The 17,820-nt window shown below is 45.2% G+C and overlaps 1 protein-coding gene across 2 annotated transcripts in view; it reads right to left on the reverse strand.

Annotated features, from left to right (window-relative positions):
* igsf3 (immunoglobulin superfamily, member 3) overlaps positions 1-17,820 on the reverse strand; it is a 79,738-nt gene that overhangs the window by 26,947 nt on the left and 34,971 nt on the right. For both annotated transcript variants that reach the window (XR_006359662.1, XM_044018554.1), the window contains exons 3-6: positions 10,506-10,925; positions 7,335-7,721; positions 3,499-3,906; positions 637-1,062 (exon numbers count right to left, since the gene is read on the reverse strand). Coding sequence is in view for 1 of the 2 variants with exons in the window: in XM_044018554.1 (XP_043874489.1) it covers positions 637-1,062; positions 3,499-3,906; positions 7,335-7,721; positions 10,506-10,925 (1,641 nt within the window). In the remaining variant the exon portion in view is untranslated. The remainder of the gene's footprint in view (positions 1-636; positions 1,063-3,498; positions 3,907-7,334; positions 7,722-10,505; positions 10,926-17,820) is intronic.

Below are 17,820 nucleotides of genomic sequence, written 5' to 3' on the forward strand. Positions count from 1 at the left end.
CCACTATGCTTTACTGGACTTTGAAAGTCGGACTCAACTACGGGGCATTTATCACGTATCACACCGTCGGTGAGGCACACCACACTGGGGTATATTGAGCGAAACTGTGCCTGTGTGTGTGTAAGTTTCTTGTTTGTGTTCAGCCACTAATTGGGCTTTGCCTGAATAGTATTTTTTCTCTGTGTGTGTCGAGCACACAGGGCCAGTGAGGGCGGTGTCGACAGTTTAATTCATCCGCTGAGGAAAAAGGTTCAAGGACAGACCTCTCATTCCCTTTATCACACTTTCTCACTTCCTTCTGTCTCTGTCCTTCACTTTCGGTCTCTTTTACTCAGTACTCTCCTGGTGTCTCCTGCATATTTAGTAATCCCTTCACCGCTCTCCATTAGGAGGCTCCACCCAGCGCTGCACACACACACACATGCACGAGCACCCATGTCTGCACACACACACTCCAATTAGTGGGTAAACCAGAGACTAAGAGCAATTAGAGCAGGCAGAAATCCTCTAAGCTCTGCTGAACTTACTCTGTGTGTGTGTGTGTGTGTGTGACTGTGTTTATCCCTGTTTGTGTGCTGGGCTGTGTCTGTTCCACTTAGGTGTGTGTCTGCCTGGCAAGCAGCCATGCAACATTACCTGGCTGCAGGACACTGATGCCAAGCAGGTTGGAAGTGCGGTTGGCAACTCTGCTCCAGCTGTTGTCGTAGTTTCTCCTCCACAGGACGGCGCTGCACTGGTACTTGCCCGCCTCGCGGCGCCCCGCGCGGGTCACCGACAGGCGGAAGTTGGTGTTGGAGTGGGAGCGGTCCACTGTCGTGCGGGTTCCCAAACCCAGCAACTGGTCGCCCCATTGCAGCGTGCCCTCCCGGGTGAAAGTGACCAAGTCTTTGAACTCTCCCTGATCCTCGCCATCGGCGTCCGTGCCAGCGGGCATGAAGCGCCAGGTGACAGAAGTGGGGACGCGAGGGTTGTGCCGGGGCTTGACCAGACACAGGAGGTCGAATGAGTCTCCAAAGGACACAGATGGTGTTCTGGATGAGGCGGACACCATGAAGGAGGACTCTGGGTAGTAGAAGAAAGAGATGTGGATGTTAGGATGTTTGGATGACACGCACAATTACAAACCCCAGTAGAGTACTGCTGATTACATAATAATTGCACGCCACAGCTTGATAGTGTGAATGGATCTGCTCCAGAAGCTTAAAGCTCAGCAAATGACGTGGGGGCTCCGTAATAGTTTTCAGGATTGAACATTCCCGTTAAGCGCATCCACCAAAAGGTACAAACACCCCTGCTGTTAGAAATACTGTGTGTCGACACACTGAGACACAGATCTTTACATAATACAGATTCATTGAGGAAAAGCAGTTCTGAATCTTCACCAGCATTTTCTTTTCGGCATTTTTGCCCTTGACATCCATTTAGCTTACTATACATACGCGTGTGTGTGTGTATATAATGCCCTGGCGTGTGTGTCAGTGTGAGGATGTGTGCTTTTCTGTGAGAGTGTGCCTGAAAATTAATGGTGATGCAACAAAGACAACCCCGGGGAGAGATTTCCTCTAAGCGCCGATGTTCGATCTATGCCGAGCTCCTTGCCAAGTCTAAACTCTCCTCATTAAGCTAAAAACATTCACCCAAGTCCATATATTATTGCCAAGATACACCTACACTGAAAAGCAAGCGAGACGGGGGATAGAGAGACTAGATAAAGAAAAATCCCCTTTATCTGTGGCCCTTTAATGGCATGGATCTGTGGCACCTATTTTGGGGCATTGTCAATAAATGTGAACGAATATGAAAAGCACAGTCATTACATGGATTAAGAAAAAAGAGAGAGTGGGAGGTAGAAATGTGGATATAGTCTGATTTTAGCCAGATCAGGTCATTCATTTCATGGAGACTTTGCAGATTTCTCCATTATGTTCATGTCAACAGCCTCATCGCTTTCTCCCCGTCCCTCACTCTCCATCTCCCTCTGACAGCCATCATCCCCGGTGTCCTTCAGGGTGTGTAATCAATGGCTTTCTGTCCAGACTTGGCTACTGCTGGGACTGCTGCCTTGGGCCATAATTCTCTAACAGACAATAATTCTCTCCTCACTCTATCTCTCATCTCCCTGCACCCAGCTTCCATCTATCCATTTGCCTCACTGTCTGCCCGCCTCAGCGAGAGTAAAGAGGATTTCACGCTGAGCCATTTCCTCATACGACGTCGTCTTTTTTGTTTTGTGTGAGTAAACACGAATGTGTTTGTTTCCTCTATCACACAGAGCGTGTGCGACGTAGAGAGAGAGAGAGAGAAAGTGCATCGATGCTGCACACTGGTGTGCGTATGGCCTTCTTGCTTTTCGACATTCTGACATTCTTAAGCCAATCAGCTGTACGGAGCTATCTACAGCGCACTTTTGTGTTCGCCGTGGCAACGGAAACACATGATTCCCAGGGGGATGTCCTTTTCGCACCACCTACAGTTCCTGTCAGATCCCAGAAGGGATCCATAAAGCAGGAAGTAGTATTTGTCATCTACTGTATAACATCTTTCAAAGGGCAGGTCAGTCTCAGCTCAGACGGAAGTCGGAGCTCCGGTTCCTCTTTTTTTTTAATTTGTTTATTGGGTACACATCTTTGTAGAACTAGAATAACTAAACCATTCTGGGGAAAAAAGAAGAAGTGATTTATCTGCATACATCCAGGGAGTCTGTGTTTGGAAGCTAAAGGAAATAAAAAAAACACACTGACCGTCACACAACAATGCACATTTCGAAAACCTTTGATCAACACACGCGCACAGAGGAGAAAAGGAGGAGACATTGAGGAGTATAACTGAGGAAAGGCTTGCAGCTTTGGACTTCTTTTCCCTGATTTGCATAATATGTCCCTTGTTACTCAAAGTAATGTTTCTGTTGTTGCCCAAACTTAACAAATGGCCACTTAAAAACTGACATCTCTTCACTACTGCACTGCTGTGTATTGCTTCGAGGCGCTAATACAGTGTGTGTGTGTGTGTGTGTGTGTGTGTGTGTGTGTGTGTGTGTGTAGGTCTATGCATATGTGTGTATATTAAGTCCAGCTCTCCTGGCCTGCCGGCTCCTCACTGCTCCGCTCCAGTGGCTTCCTCAGCCTGCACCATGGATGTTAAGCTTAATTCAGCCCTGACAGACGAGTCCAACAGACTGTGAAACACATTGCCACTGCATTTCCATTCTAATAATTCGGACTAATCCATATGGTTGTGTGTCTGTGTGTCTATAAAGAGTGTCATGGAAGCACCTGACTGACAGAGTGTGTGTGTGTGTGTGTTAATCTGAATATACTTCCCTGGGGGAGTATATGAATAAACCATGTTTCGACTGCAATATCTGGAGTGCATGTTCTACCTGAGCGCTTCATCAATCATAAACAAATCACAAACCTTATGTCTGTCTTTCTCTTATTTGTCTTGAGACATGCTTTGATATACACAATAACGTGGTTAAATCAGGCTGACACAACTCACCGACTGTCTTGACGGTGATCGCCTTGGTGGCCGACTCCTCTCCGATCTTCTCCCAGTTGAGCTCCGGCTCAGTGCCGGTCTGAAACCATTCGGTAACCGCGCACCGGTACTGGCCCTCGTCGCCGGGTAAGGCGTTGTACAGCGACAGAGAGAATGTGTCCGCTTGCGCTTTCTCCACACGGATCTCCCCGTAACTGGAGCGCTCTCTGTAGGTTGGGCTGTGCAAAACTGTGCCATCCCGATCCACAGAGGCCACATCCTGGGCCGATCCAGTCTCCTGCTTGTCTGTCCACTGCCAGACAATGGAAAGGGGGCCTGTAGTGGACTGGACTAAGCAGGTCAACTGGATCACATCACCTTCTAGGACCTCTGAGGAGTTACTGGACAATGACACCGTGATGTTGCTCTCTGAGAAGGAGAAGAAAAGAGAGAGGGGGAGACAACCAGGTGAGCATCAGAATTATGCTGTACATGTTTATCTGACACAAGGGACGTCAGAGATGAGCTTGGCATTTTTTAACTGATCAGAGATCAGCAATCAGCATCCTGATCATTTACAGGGCTTTCCATAAGCACGGTCGCTTGGCTTCTTTATTAATGATCCTTCGTGTAGCTCAGCCGTAGACTGTAGCAGAGCTTTATTTGGTGCAGACTCATAATGACATTTAATTCACATTACCTGTGTTTGAGATAATTGGTCATATTTTAATACTACGCCTCATTCCCTCTGTCCTTGCTGCCCCTGAGTGCTGCAGCACACACACACACACGTATGCTTAACGCTCACCGCGGTGACGCAGTGGGTGGACATCGCTGTAGCTTCCGTTTAAAGCGATAAACGGAAGTTTATCTTGTCAGTGTTTGTACAAAATACAAATGCATCAAACCACCTGTTCAACAAGGAGCAATATTTGCACCATTCTGGGTGACAATTTAATTCATTGACACCTTCCGCCCTCTCCCTCCTTCTCCAGCAGTGGTGGCTCAGCCTCACAGCAGCAGACGGATGATAGAAGAGTCCGTTCTTCTTTCGCTCTAAACATCACTCAGGAATATTATTTATTTTACTGACAGTGACCATCTTTACAAAACAAGAATGATGTACTGTGCAGCTCTGCTATCAAGGCATATACAAGTGCTCGATCAGGAACTGGTATCCACAGATACTCGATCGCAAAAAGATGGGATGCTTCTCCTGGAGGGAAAGAATCTCAACTTCTTCTCATGCTGAATCCCACAGACAACAAAAAGCACACTAAGTGTTAAGAGAGTAGAGAGTACAAAGAGCCAGTGGTAACAAAGCACATGGTTGAGCATGTTGCCCCGAGTGTAAGGTAATCCTGTGCAAGTGGTGTGAAGGTGTGTTTGCATGCTTGTACTGTATGTATGTAATTACGTGTGTGTGTGTGTGTGTGTGTGTGTGTGACGAAAGCACGGCCTCAGGCACATCCCAGCAAGAAGCACAGAGAAGGCTTTGGTGAATTGGAGCGTGTACGGTAAGATTTTCCTGACTTCCTGAACTCTGTGTCGCTTGTTGACCAAGTTCACGCGGGCACAGGGAAGAAGACAGAGATCACAGGACTCCTCAGCGGCACTTCAGAGAAGGAAGAGGATAAAAGTTGTTACAGGATTACCCGCTCTGTTTTTCTGTTTCATCTTGACTCTCATCATCACTTCAGTGCGCTTCAAACACTATGGCGCTGCAGTTGACCAAAAAAGCTCTCTTAGTCCTTTGGGACACTGTTGTCTCTTGGGTGGTGTGGCTGAAGATTTCCACTCTTCTCTTTTTTCCTCCCCTCAGGCCAAGCTCTGCTGCTTCCCTTTCAGTTTGCTGGCCCTCCTAATAAGCATGAGCTCTCTGTGAATATGAAATCAACTACTTAATTCTATCACTCTCTAAAATGAACAAAAGGAAAACCCCTTATTCTTCTTTCGTTGTTCCTTTCCATCTGTCATTTTAAAACAGATTTATAATGGGCTTTTTCCATGATACAGTTCTCGCATTTTTTTGCTTTTCCATTAAGGGACAGAACCTGGTACCTGGTAAAAACCCGCTCTGGTGAGGTTCCAAGCGAGCTGAGCCGATACTTAAAATGATGCGACGTCAACACACTCGCTGGCCACCGATTGGTCAGAGAGTGTCGTCACTGGAAGAGTCACGAGCACGACAAGAATCAAACCCACCGTTTTTTAGCAAGAACGTCACAGCGAGCATAGACGGCTGCTGTCCTCAAAGATACACCGAGGTGCATCGGGGAGCGCTGGACGGAGCCCGTTTGTGTCGCGTATAAAACAACGCCACGGCAGTTTGGCGCAGCCGTGCTATAACGAGTACCCAAACCGAGTCAAGTAGAGTCAAGTAGTGCTAGAACTGTATAATGGAAAAATGCAAATAGTTTTTTTTTCCCCACAGCTGAGGAAGAACATAATGAAGTGACACTGAGAGATGAAGAGAGGATTGTTAGACAGTGGTCATCGATCCTAACATCCTGAACTCCCTTAAAAGTGTCAAGTTTCTGGAAGAGCTTTGCATTTCCATTTTGAGTTTTACACCACTCCCCATGCTCTTGCCCATCTCTATATGATAGCATTTAACCTTTCTCTCCCTTGCTCACCCCAAACGTAAACTCTTCCATCAACACTGATCCGTCAGAACTGTTCATCTCACGTTTGCCCTTTGCTGCAACCTTTACCTGCCTCTGACTCATCAACTCTGACCCCTGCCGCACCCACTTTTACCAAGTCTCAGCCCATTCCCACAATTGGAGTGATGGAGCACATCTTGGAAATGTGTGTGCGTGGAATCTGTGAGAGAACGCAGACATGGGAGGGCAGTTTGTGCATGAAATAAATGCTGCCTGGCCACTACTGCTGTGTTTCATGGGAGTTCTCCAATAACCATGGCTATTATCCTGTGTAAACACTATAAACATCTTTTATAGGGCATTAAGGTCTTTTGTCAGAAAAACAAAACCCTCCCATAAAGAGGTTCCCATGAGACTGCTGCAGGTTTGGGGGCCGTTGCTTTGGGCTGATTTAGCAGGGGGTGCACAGCAGTCAGGATAAGGTAAGGGTTTGAATGAAAATACTACACTGTTGTTATCACGCTTAATTATACAGGTAGCAGCCGGCTCCCCGAGCTACTCCATTCCTAAGAGACAAATACAGGGACACACACACAGGAGTGGGAGGACAACCCAAACTGAAGGAGGAGTGCAAGAAAAATCTCAGTGACTGATGGGAGGGCTGTTTGCAGGGTTTACTGTAAATTTACATCAATCAGCTACAGGCCTGACACAACCACACCAACAACAGCCGTGCCTTTATCCAGCCGAAGAAGCCCGCCTCGGCAGAGGACATTCATTTTTCCTGGGGAACCACTTAGAGGGCCCTGGAGAGCAAAGCCCCATTCTCTGCTCCTATTCTTTTTTCCACGGTTTCATTTCATGGCTGTTAGCTCAGCCTCCTTGAGTCTGGACTCCTCTATTACCCAACTATAGTGGTCCCCTCCCTCTTCTCTGCTAAGCCAAGGAAATGGAAAGGACCATAATGCTACATTACCAATCCTTAGCAATCCACTCAAACAGAAAATACATCAGGAATGAGAGCACCATTATCCTTTTCCCTCTTACTCACAGCTAACAATAGAGGCTGTGCAGCTATCGGTTATAGGCCTCCTTGTACAGAGGGAGGTGGAGAGAAGCACAGCATGGCATCCTCCACTGTCATGATAAAGATAAAATACTTTATCATGAAAAGCTCATCATTCTTACTGTAAATGACAACAAAGGTTAGGACAAGTGAGCCAGTGGCCTCATGAACAGATGATTACTCACTGAGTGACTGGACTGTGATCTGGACGTTGCGAGACCTCTTGCTGCGGTCGATGAAGTCCCCCGTGGGTGTCTTCTCTCGCTCAGTCACCCGGCAAATGTATTTCCCCGAATCGTCAGGGCGCAGGTGCTGGAGCTTGAGGAGGTACACGTTGGTGCTCTCCTTGCGTACGGTCATGTGACCTGCTGCCTCGCGGGAAACATAATCGGGGCCCAGGACAGGCACGGCACTGGGGCCCACCACGGCCACCGGTGAGCTGCTGAAGACCCACGACACCGAGAAGAAACGCTCAGGGACATTCTGGGCCTCGATGGTGCAGCGAAGTTCCAGCGGCTCACCGGCCGTGAAGGACCGTCGCTCCGTGCTAACCTGGATGCTGAAGTCCCGATCTAAAAAAAAAAAGAAGGAACATTATGGTTAAAGGGGTGTAAAGTGAGACAACACTATAAAAGGAAGTACTACATGCAACTACAGCATTAAATGTACAAAACCTTGATTTAAATAACAGCAGGAAGAAAAGTGAGCACATTTTTCTTATGTACTCAAACAACCCGTTTCTGGTTTCTAAAAGATAATGTGCACTATAAATGACCGTTGCAATTTCTCAATATCCACAAACTGGAATTTAAATGTATTTATGTAAACCTGCATGCTAACAGGGGGAGTGGAGAGTGGGTGGTAAAGGTGGGGGGTGAGTGGGGATGGGTGGGGCAGTAATATAGTGTCAGTTAGTGTCGAGAGAGAAAGAACAGAAACTAGAGAAGGTTGAGGTCACACAGTGCATCGCTGTGGTAAAACGCTGATCTTTCAGAGAGCTCTCCTTGCTCTCAACCCTTGATTTCACCTCTGCAATAAAAAAATAAATAAAAATCTAATTAAAATTCTCTTTAGCGATCCAAAGGAGAGCCGGGCACTTTCTCTTCCTTCATTTGCAAGATCAAGCAGACGGAGAAAAAAACAGTGCTGGTGCTAGCTCCTCCGTTCATCCATGTTACTTTTTACCTGTACAATTCTCTGCGTGCATGAATACGTGTATTTTTATGGCTTTGTTTTTTCGTTTCATTTGTTTCCAGACGACGAGCACAGTGCGTATCTGAGACGACTGCCTCTCAGTGAGGTGGTAGCCCTGAGCTGTAATTACAAAGACTTTAAGCAGACTTCCGGAGAAACCCAGTCATGGAAAAGTTCAAAGCCTGCCGTTGGTACAGAGCTCATTATGCTGAGGAACATCACAAACGAGAGGGAGGGAAGAGACTGTTTTGACATACACAAACACACGAGTGCTCACGCACATTTAATATTGACACACAAACACACACAAAGTTGTGTTCACTTGTGTGGAAACGATTATCATCTGTCAATAAACTGTGTCAATGAATCCGTTTTCACGTCAACGATAGATAAATAAATAAAAATGATATCGTCGTAAGAAAAAAACACCAGTGACTGTATTAATAATGCAATCATTCTGCTGCCCCAGTTCACACATACATGCAGACGTTGCAGTGTGGCATTTAAATGGCATTAATTGTGCAGGGAGCGGAGCAAACCTGAGCAGCTTACAACCTGCATTGACAAAGTCTCAGCATGGAGCTCTGCTGGGCCTGTGATTAACAGGAGGAGTTCAGGTGACCAGAAACAATACTCAGTGCAATTATCAGATGGAGTTGAGGTGAAAGTGGCTGGAAAAATGAAACACACTGAAATATAAAAGCAGAAAATAAGAAGTGATGTGAGAGTGGAGGGTGAACAAAGGCGGGGGTGCGAGAAAAATCGAAAGAAACAGAGGGGAGGATAGTCGGACAGAGAGTAAAAGGTATATTACAAGGATTCTGTTCATTGCTCCCCTCTCTGAAGGCGGATGTGGCTGTTTAGCTAGTGATGGGTCTGTCTTGAGAGACACACTCCGTCTTTTACCATAAGAGTCTAATGGAGGAGATGCTCCTCTTCTCTAAATGCCTGTCTCTCCGCATCACATGTGCACTTGTACAGGTGTACACGTCAACTGCTGCCCGTGGTAGCGCCCGTCTGTTTTATTCCTTTTGTCACGCAACAACTACTCCATCTATTATAGATTAGAGAAAAGACAAAGAGGGTCGAAGGGTGCCGAGAGTGGAGCTCTCTGTGCCTTTTTATCTCCTCCCAGAAGTAGCAGGAAGTCATTTGATAAACTTGCTTTACATGTGGGGGTTACCACTCTCCGTCTCGTCCGCACAGCGCTATCTGGGGCACCATCAAGTTGTATCGGTCCAGAGCTGATGTGATGCTCGACGGAGAAATGCAAAATGATCCCACTTTGAAGTGATTTACTGACAGGAGACACTTGCCACTGGGTGCTGCCGCGGTAATTGCGCAAATCTCACGACAGTTTATCACCCATCTCTGTGGCTCTTTCTGGGAAGCACACAAAGAGATTCTTTATGCGCGTGGATACAGCACAATTGAGTGTGATAGGGTCAAGTCGGGTGGGAGGCTGCGAGGAAGTGAGTGAGGACTCGTAAAGTCGTCTTTGTTTCTGGTCCATTACGTCTAGATGTCGACGTCTTATTAGATCATTATCATATGAGCCATATTCCTCCATCGTCCACCTCAACGCACTCTTTGTTTCTCCCACGTTCTTCCATTATGCAACCCTTGTTACTTACTGAACCACATGTCCACCTCCCCCTTTCCTCTCCCTCCCTTTTACTTGTTAACTCTTTCCCATTAGACAGTGTTCTCCTACAGAGTTTGTTCTACGCCACCACAGCTTCTCCCACTCAAGAAAAAAACAAGATGGGAGTCATTTCTTTTTTGTGAGGAGGGATCGAAAAAACCCATTCTTGCTTGATGATCTCTGGATCATGTATGTAAAATGTTTCCCATGTTAAAACACCCACACTGTTAGGCACAGGTTAAATTATTGTTGAATATGTTTGCTGCCCGTCAAACGGACACAAATAGAATGAGGGGAGTCTGTGGAGGTTTTGATAAGCCCTTTTTAGTAATCTAATGAGCTTAGCGGGAGATACAGATCAGCAATCAGAGTAAGCTGACTCACGTGTATGTGAATGCTTGTCAAAAGGACAGGGACACAAAAGTACCTTTCCCCCTCTCCATCTCCTCTCTTTCATAGCATCTCTAGCACGGACATAGTGTTCTGGTTTGTAAAGTGAAGCCCAGGACGTACTCACCAGTGGGCTGAATGCGGAGCTGAGTCTTGTTGCTCTGCTTGCGGGTCATGGCGAACCAGCTCCCGTCTGTGTCCTGAATCCACTCGGCAGCCTGGCAGTAGAGCAGGCCCTGATCCACAGGCTGCAGCTTATGGATGGTCAGCCTGTAGGAAGTAGCGCTGGTTTTATCAAGCCGCAGATCGCCCGCCGCCATCCTCTGTCGATACGATCCACCAGAGCGCAGGACAAAGTCCCTGGACAAGGTGACCAGCTCCTGCGGTGGGGCGGTGGCATCCTCCGGGGATCGAAGGTACCAACCCACGGACAGGTGAGTGTGCTGCAACGTGGCTCGAGACACCTCACAGGTGAGCTGCAGTGTGTCGCCTTCCACCTTGGACAGCGTAGCAGCAGGAGACGTTGCCGTCAACGAGTCGGCAATGACTGCAGGAATAAAGAAAAGGAGAAGAGAGAGAGAATGAGCACAGGAGACTGTTGAGGAAGCGCGCACAATAACCTCACCAACGTGCATATAAAGAAAGACTCAAATATCATTCATGTATTCTGTTGTTAAATGTGGAGAACGAGCTATAATGAGACAGACTAATTTGGTTTATACTGTTATGGAAGTGCAAATTAACAGGCATTCTGCTTTGAGTGGTTCTCAATTTAATGCACCCATCACTGCAAGGTAAAAAGGAGTTCATGCAACGCAGCCTCTGTTCTAAAGGTGTTTGTCTCTTTCCTTTGTCATGATGTATGGCGTCCACATGTGATATCTTTTCAAACATTTATTTGATCGCACATGCTACATATACAAAATACAAGTTAAATTCAGCCTGGGCCGTCTGTCTGCAAAACAACCGAGAACAGTGGACAGAATTCAAGGCAGATGGCTGCAAACGGGGACATGAGAGAGACGCACAGACAGAGAGGAACAGTCAAGTGAAAGGATGCAAAAAAAAAGACGTCAAGATGTGATCATTTCAGAGAGCAGTCTGGAAACACTCCAAACGGTGACAGAAATAAACACCTATGGCTTAGAAAAAAGGACCTTCTGCTAGCTTAAGAGGTATTTTTGGATTTGTACCAGGGCACTGAAGAGAGGAAAACAAGACAAACTAGACCTGCGTTTCCAAAATGCATTCATAACAAACAAAAAAGAAGAGCGGTTTCAGGTCATCGTAAAAAAGAAAAAGTTGTGCCCGTATGACGATAGATGCGCTGCATGAATGCATGTGTGAATGGATGAATGGCAAAACTGTCAAGACTACAAAGGTGCTCCATAAATACATTTATCCATTTATATACTGATATCTTATTTGTTTCCACATCGCTGGTCATGTTAAAGTTAAAGTTAGTATTCCTCTGCATTTTGACCCATCCTAGAATTAGGAGCAGTGGGCTGCCACACTGAGTAGCGCCCGGGGAGCATTGGGGGTTGGGTACCTTGCTCAGGGGTACCCCAGCCCTTTTTGGCCAGGTGGGGATTTGTACCGGCGACCTTCTGGTTACAAGTCAAGTTCCCTTTCCACTTGGCCACGGGCTGCCAACTTCCGCCATTTTGACATGTGTCAGCAGGAAAAGCACAGGTGTTACTGACAATAACTCCTGTGAGATCACATGTGTTCTGAAACCTTCATTTGATCATTTACACCTGCACTTTTCCTCCTGTGATGTGTCAAAATGTCTGATATGAAAAAGGCCCATTTGTTCATCATTATCGATGACATTAAAACACCGATTTGCATTTAGCTTTGTATTACTAGAATAGGGTTAGCATTTTTGAAAAAGTGTGCTTCCCAACCTCAGTTTCACCTGAGTGGAGTTGTTGATGTTGATGTGGCCACCAGTGACACTTGAAACTGCAATGCTAATTCTGCACTTTTTAGACCCACTCACAGGGGGACGGGACCTTGTTTCCAGAATGTAAACAGTGTCCGCCATCTTTGCTAACACCAACGCTAACGGGGTCAGCCCTATGTTCCCACATTTCTAAGAATGTTATGAATATTAGGCCCTATGGCATCATTTTGACACATCCTTTGTGTGATTACGTAAATTTAGTCTTCAAAGGACATCACTTGCAGATTGCCTGTTGCTTGCACACAAACATGCATAAATAGTGAAACTTGTTGCTTATTTAGATTGTTTGAATGTGTACTGTTCATTAATGAATTATAGAAAGTTAAATGTGCACTGTGTCTAAATTGCTTTTAACCTATGGAGGTGAGTTTAAATTCAGTATGAGGGTTTGTCACTCCACAGAAACCCCATGTTGGAGTAGCGGTGTAGAGCTCCAGAGAGTTTGGAAGCTAGCTCACTCCTTCAAATCGCCAGCCGTGGGAATGAGTGGCGAGCCCTTAACTACCAGGCAGGGGTAGAAATGTTGAAAAAACTCTTAGAAATGACAGAACATAGGGCCTAATTTTGAAAAAATTCTTAGAAATGAGAGAACATAGGGCCTAATTTTGAAAAAACTCTTAGAAATGAGAGAACATTTAATTTTGAAAAACTCTTAGAAATGAGAGAACATAGGGCCTAATTTTTGAAAAACTATTAGAAAAGAGAACATAGGGCCTAATTTTGAAAAAACTCTTAAAAATGAGGGAACATAGGGCCTAATTTTGAAAAAACTCTTAGAAATTAGAGAACAAAGGGCCTCATTTTGAATAAAACTCTTACAAATGAGAGAAGATAGGGCCTAATTTTGAAAAAACTCTTAGAAATGTGGGAATATAGGGCTGTGAGAATATAGGGCTGTGGGAACATATGCACGCTCCCACGCTAACAAGACCAAGTGTCAATGGTGATTGAGAAGCACAATTTTTTTAAAAATACTACCCCTATTCAAAGCTAAATGCAAATTGGGGAAGTATTCCTTTAAGCACATGCTTATTTTTCTGCTGTGTACACATGTACATGCATCAGAAATCAACCTTCTTGTTAGGCTGGGACAAAACAAAACAAGTGTATAATTATGATTTCTGATGCTGTTTTAAATCACCATGTGACTGCCAGGAAAAAATGGTGTGTCCCTGTGAGTCTCGTGTATCTGTGTTAAAAAAGAAAAAAGAAAAGCACTGTGGAGAAATAACAGAGAAACACACATCACTAATGAAACAAACGGGGTGGGGGGGAGTGGGGTGAGAGGAACAAAAGCAGAAAGATCAGAGAGAAAAAAGATGGAGGGGGCGGAGAAAAGATGCTTGACATCTGGTTACCAGAGTGTAACGAGACACTCAAAAAAAGAAATGATAAAACAGCAGTGGCAGGAAAATAAAGTGAGTAATCAGGTAGGTCAGCGACGATGACACTGAAATGAGATGCTGTTTCAGGAGATATATATAAACCCAGACGAGAATAAACACTTTCCTGGGATAGTTGAAGCAAATTTGAGAATACTGATGACAGTGTGTGTCTTTTCTAAATTCCCCTCACTGCTTGTGGAAGCAGGGGACACTAGCAGCACCGTAGAAACAATTCTTTTCAGATATACTATTTTTGTTTGGTCACGTGTTGAAATGAAATACACACGAATACCCACAGGTTAAGGGGATTTGCTTGCCCTAATGGCTGTGACAGCTGGGTGGCAACTCTCCAAAATTAGCCACATTTACAGTGAGAAAGCATGAAGCTCAATGAATGAAAGAGTTCAAATGCATGAAACATGTAAAGGGAGCGCTATTGTTCTCATGTGATTGTTCGTCTTTTGTGCCATTTGTATAGATAACCACGTTCTATTATTCTCACCTACTCATGTACAAAATTCAATAAAATCAGCCTTTCAGAAAAAAAAAAAAAACAGTTTTAAATGTCACAAGTTACACTCAATGTAATATCCACCTCACATATGAATCACATGCTCTGAGTGGAAATGCCAACATCTAAATCAAGATCCCGTTCATTAGTCAAGCCGCTGATGTCTGATTTTTTTTTTTTTTTAAAAAAGACCAGTCGTTGCCACGTCCTCCTCTACTCTCCAATCAACACTGAGCAGCAGCCTCTCACTGACACACTGTTACCACAACAACGCACCTACGCTACAACCTGCCGTCACCATAGCAACCCTCCCATGTGATGCACGGAATACACCCAGGAGCTACCATAACAACCGCACTACCCTTTTTACACCAAAATGAAAACTGACTGCCGTGCGCTCTGTGGGCTTCACCTGGGGGGAACGAGAGGGTGAAAACAACAAGCCCATTTCCTCCAGCTCTGGAAGAATCCCATGGCCCACTTCCTTTAGGGACATTTCGCCACAGAAAATCTTCTCGGCCAATCAGTTGACTACACAGACATACATCTGGAAGACAGAACCAATCAGGTGGTGGCACGCAATCTTAGCATTTCCGAAGCTGTAAACACACCGAGATCGTCAAAATAACCCCGCTGACCTCAATCTGGGAAGGATTAACAGCAGCATGAGATGACTCGGGTACACGCACAAAAATGAGAGCGAGTGTGTGTGCGTTTGTGTACACAGATATATATACTTGTTTTAATCTTAAATGCCGGGTGACTAATCAAGACCATTCCATCATTTCTTTTTTTACATCCTCATTTTTATTGTCAACAAAACCAATAAGGGAGAAGCCAAAAGCTGATGTAATAAAGTCCAAGGACACATTAATGAGCTGTGACATGCCACTGCATGTTTCTTCACTGGGACGAACATGACGGGCATGCCAGTTCATTTAAAGTGAATCTCTTCCTCAGTGTCCTCACTTACCAGCACACCAAATGTGTATCAGCCCCATCTAATCCTGTACTAATGCCGACAGTTCTGCCAAGGAAAGTGGGCTGAACTCGTTCGAAAATTGTAACATCGACACATTATTTCCCCACTGCCAAAAAAACGGCATGTTTGCACTGCAACTGTTGATTACCGTAAAAAATAAATGACACTACCTGTAAATATTAGTGTTTTTGTAGCACATCGTCTTTTGTATTCTGAGGTCCTCGTGTAAAGTTAAGTATGTAAAGTAAAACATGTCTTCCTTTGACTGGCACAGAGGCTGTCAATGCGTTATAAATCTTTAAAACTACTCTCTTCCTGCTTTACCTCATCTGCAATTTTATTTTTTTTTTGCTTTCATCTCTCTACATTCCTGATCTCCCCCTCTACATTCGCAGCTCTCTGAAGTAAGTGACGGTTGTCGTCCTTCAAGCTGGCCTTTTTAAGTCCAGTCACACACGGATAGTGTGTGGGACGCGAGTACACACACACAAAAAATGAGGGGAGGAGAGACTTTTACAGAGCTGACGCGAGAATTGAAAAGAGACGGTAACTCATGAAGTCTGATCTGTCAACTGTATTTTTGCATGCACGCACCCAAAATCACCACATCTCTCTGCGGCGGCGGCTATTGAAGGATTCCCTACACAAAAGGAAACATCGGGAAATCCGACGGCACAGTTTGTTTAGTGCTCTCACGCGAGTGTTTGCCCGAACATAGCTTCAAAAAAAGGTCGAAACAAACAGCACAGTTATGATCACTTCACACGTTTGGCTCTCTGCTGTGGTCATGTCATGGGAGAAGACGATTACATGAGGCACTGGAGAGCACAGCAGTGCCCTGTGGATGTTACCGCTGCTACACATACAATGAGCAACACCAACAACACATGCATGAACCCACACAGACTCCGTTTCATTGCATTCCTTTGCACGTTTGTGTTTATGTGCCTATTTAAATGCATGAAGACAGCGGGTTTCTGGATTCTGTTCCGTTTCCCGGAGAGAGCGTGCGGTGGTATCTCAGCCTCAATTTGGCTCTTTTGTCAAACGATTGTCTCCGGATGGCGGTCAAAGCTTCTAAGAAAGAGGCCCGACACAAAAGGTGCGTAAAAGTGGTGATATTCAACTTTTCTACCACATAGTGGTAAACACTGCAACTGAATGATACGGCAGTCAGCAGAAAGCAGCCAAAGGTATGTAGATACCAGAACAATGTTTTCTGAACATTTATAGAGACGTGTCTCTGAGCGACATCATTAGCGAGACGCATACAGTCAGGAAACATCTCAACATGGCTGCCAGCCACATGAAAGCTTCTCTTTGTGCCAAAAAACTATGAGAGTCGCAAAAAAAAAATAATGAGCAGAAAATGTTCATTATCCCCAAAAGCGAAACCACCTTGGTTCAGAGAGCAGAATTAACTGTTAGCTCAGATGATCCAATCGGAGGTGTGGACTTTATGAAACCTGGCGGGTCTTACACTGAACCTGAAGTGATAAGCACCGGTTTTAATATAAAGCTATAACGTGAGTCTTTCAGGCTGAGTAATAATCAGTCTGTGTCTCAGTGTGGGAATCTTCCACTAGCTGATGGCACTGAATGGAAACTGTGTGACGTTGCCGTGTGTAGGAGTAGCAAGTCTCATGATCGCATGTGGCTCATCAAAAATTGCTGCACCTGCTTTCAATGCAGCCATTTCCAATAGGAGAATTTTCATTAGTTAACACAGCTGGCATATATATATTAAATTGAAGAAAATACACCAGTGATCTCAACTTGTGCAGCAGGCAAGCAGCGTGACAATGTTAGTCTTTTATGCGTACTTTGGGCTCTCAAGTTTAAACTCAGCTGTCAGTTGATGTTTTTGGACAAACAGAGCTGCGGAGTTAACTCTGTGGAAAAGCCTCATTTGAGCTCGCTGCTAATAGCCGTTTTTTCCCTCTCGCTGGTGAGTGTAGCTGCCAGAGATGACATGTTTTTCCAAAGGTAGTGTGTGGTTAAACACATAAATTATGCAACGCGAGGGTGTGTATTGCATTCAGATTCACCTTTCGCAAATAATCAGCCACAAAAGCGCCACTACAGTGATGTTGTTACGCTGTTCCAAGGAAGGCCTTCGTCAAACGTATTGTGCTGTGCAGCTCAAGCCCCATTCAAGCCTGGCATTACCTGGAGTAGGACTGTTGCGCAGTATGTGGATCATACTCGGCTTAATCTGTGTTGAATTTAAATACACACCAAAATTATGTTTTTACCCAGTCTGACTGCCATGTTTAAATGGACGAATCATATGGCACATGTGAACATAGCTTGTCAATGCGTTTGTTGATGCTCGTATAGAGAGGAGGAAAAACGAGGGACAAGGAGCTAAGACAATCAACGCTCTACTCACGCTGCCGTAACATTCAATAACATGGGAGAAACACATGAATTATTGTAATATGGCAATGACCCTAAACCAACTCCAAATGTGGTTTTTCCCAAATCGGATCTGGGAATGCATTCAGGACGCATTGAGTGCACTCAGACACATACTTGGGTCTGTCCACATGTGATCAGATCAACTCGACTAGAGGATCCAAGACCAGAGTAAGC

The sequence above is a fragment of the Solea senegalensis genome, linkage group LG2, assembly GCF_019176455.1.
Source record: "Solea senegalensis isolate Sse05_10M linkage group LG2, IFAPA_SoseM_1, whole genome shotgun sequence".
NCBI classification, from domain to species: Eukaryota; Metazoa; Chordata; class Actinopteri; order Pleuronectiformes; family Soleidae; genus Solea; species Solea senegalensis.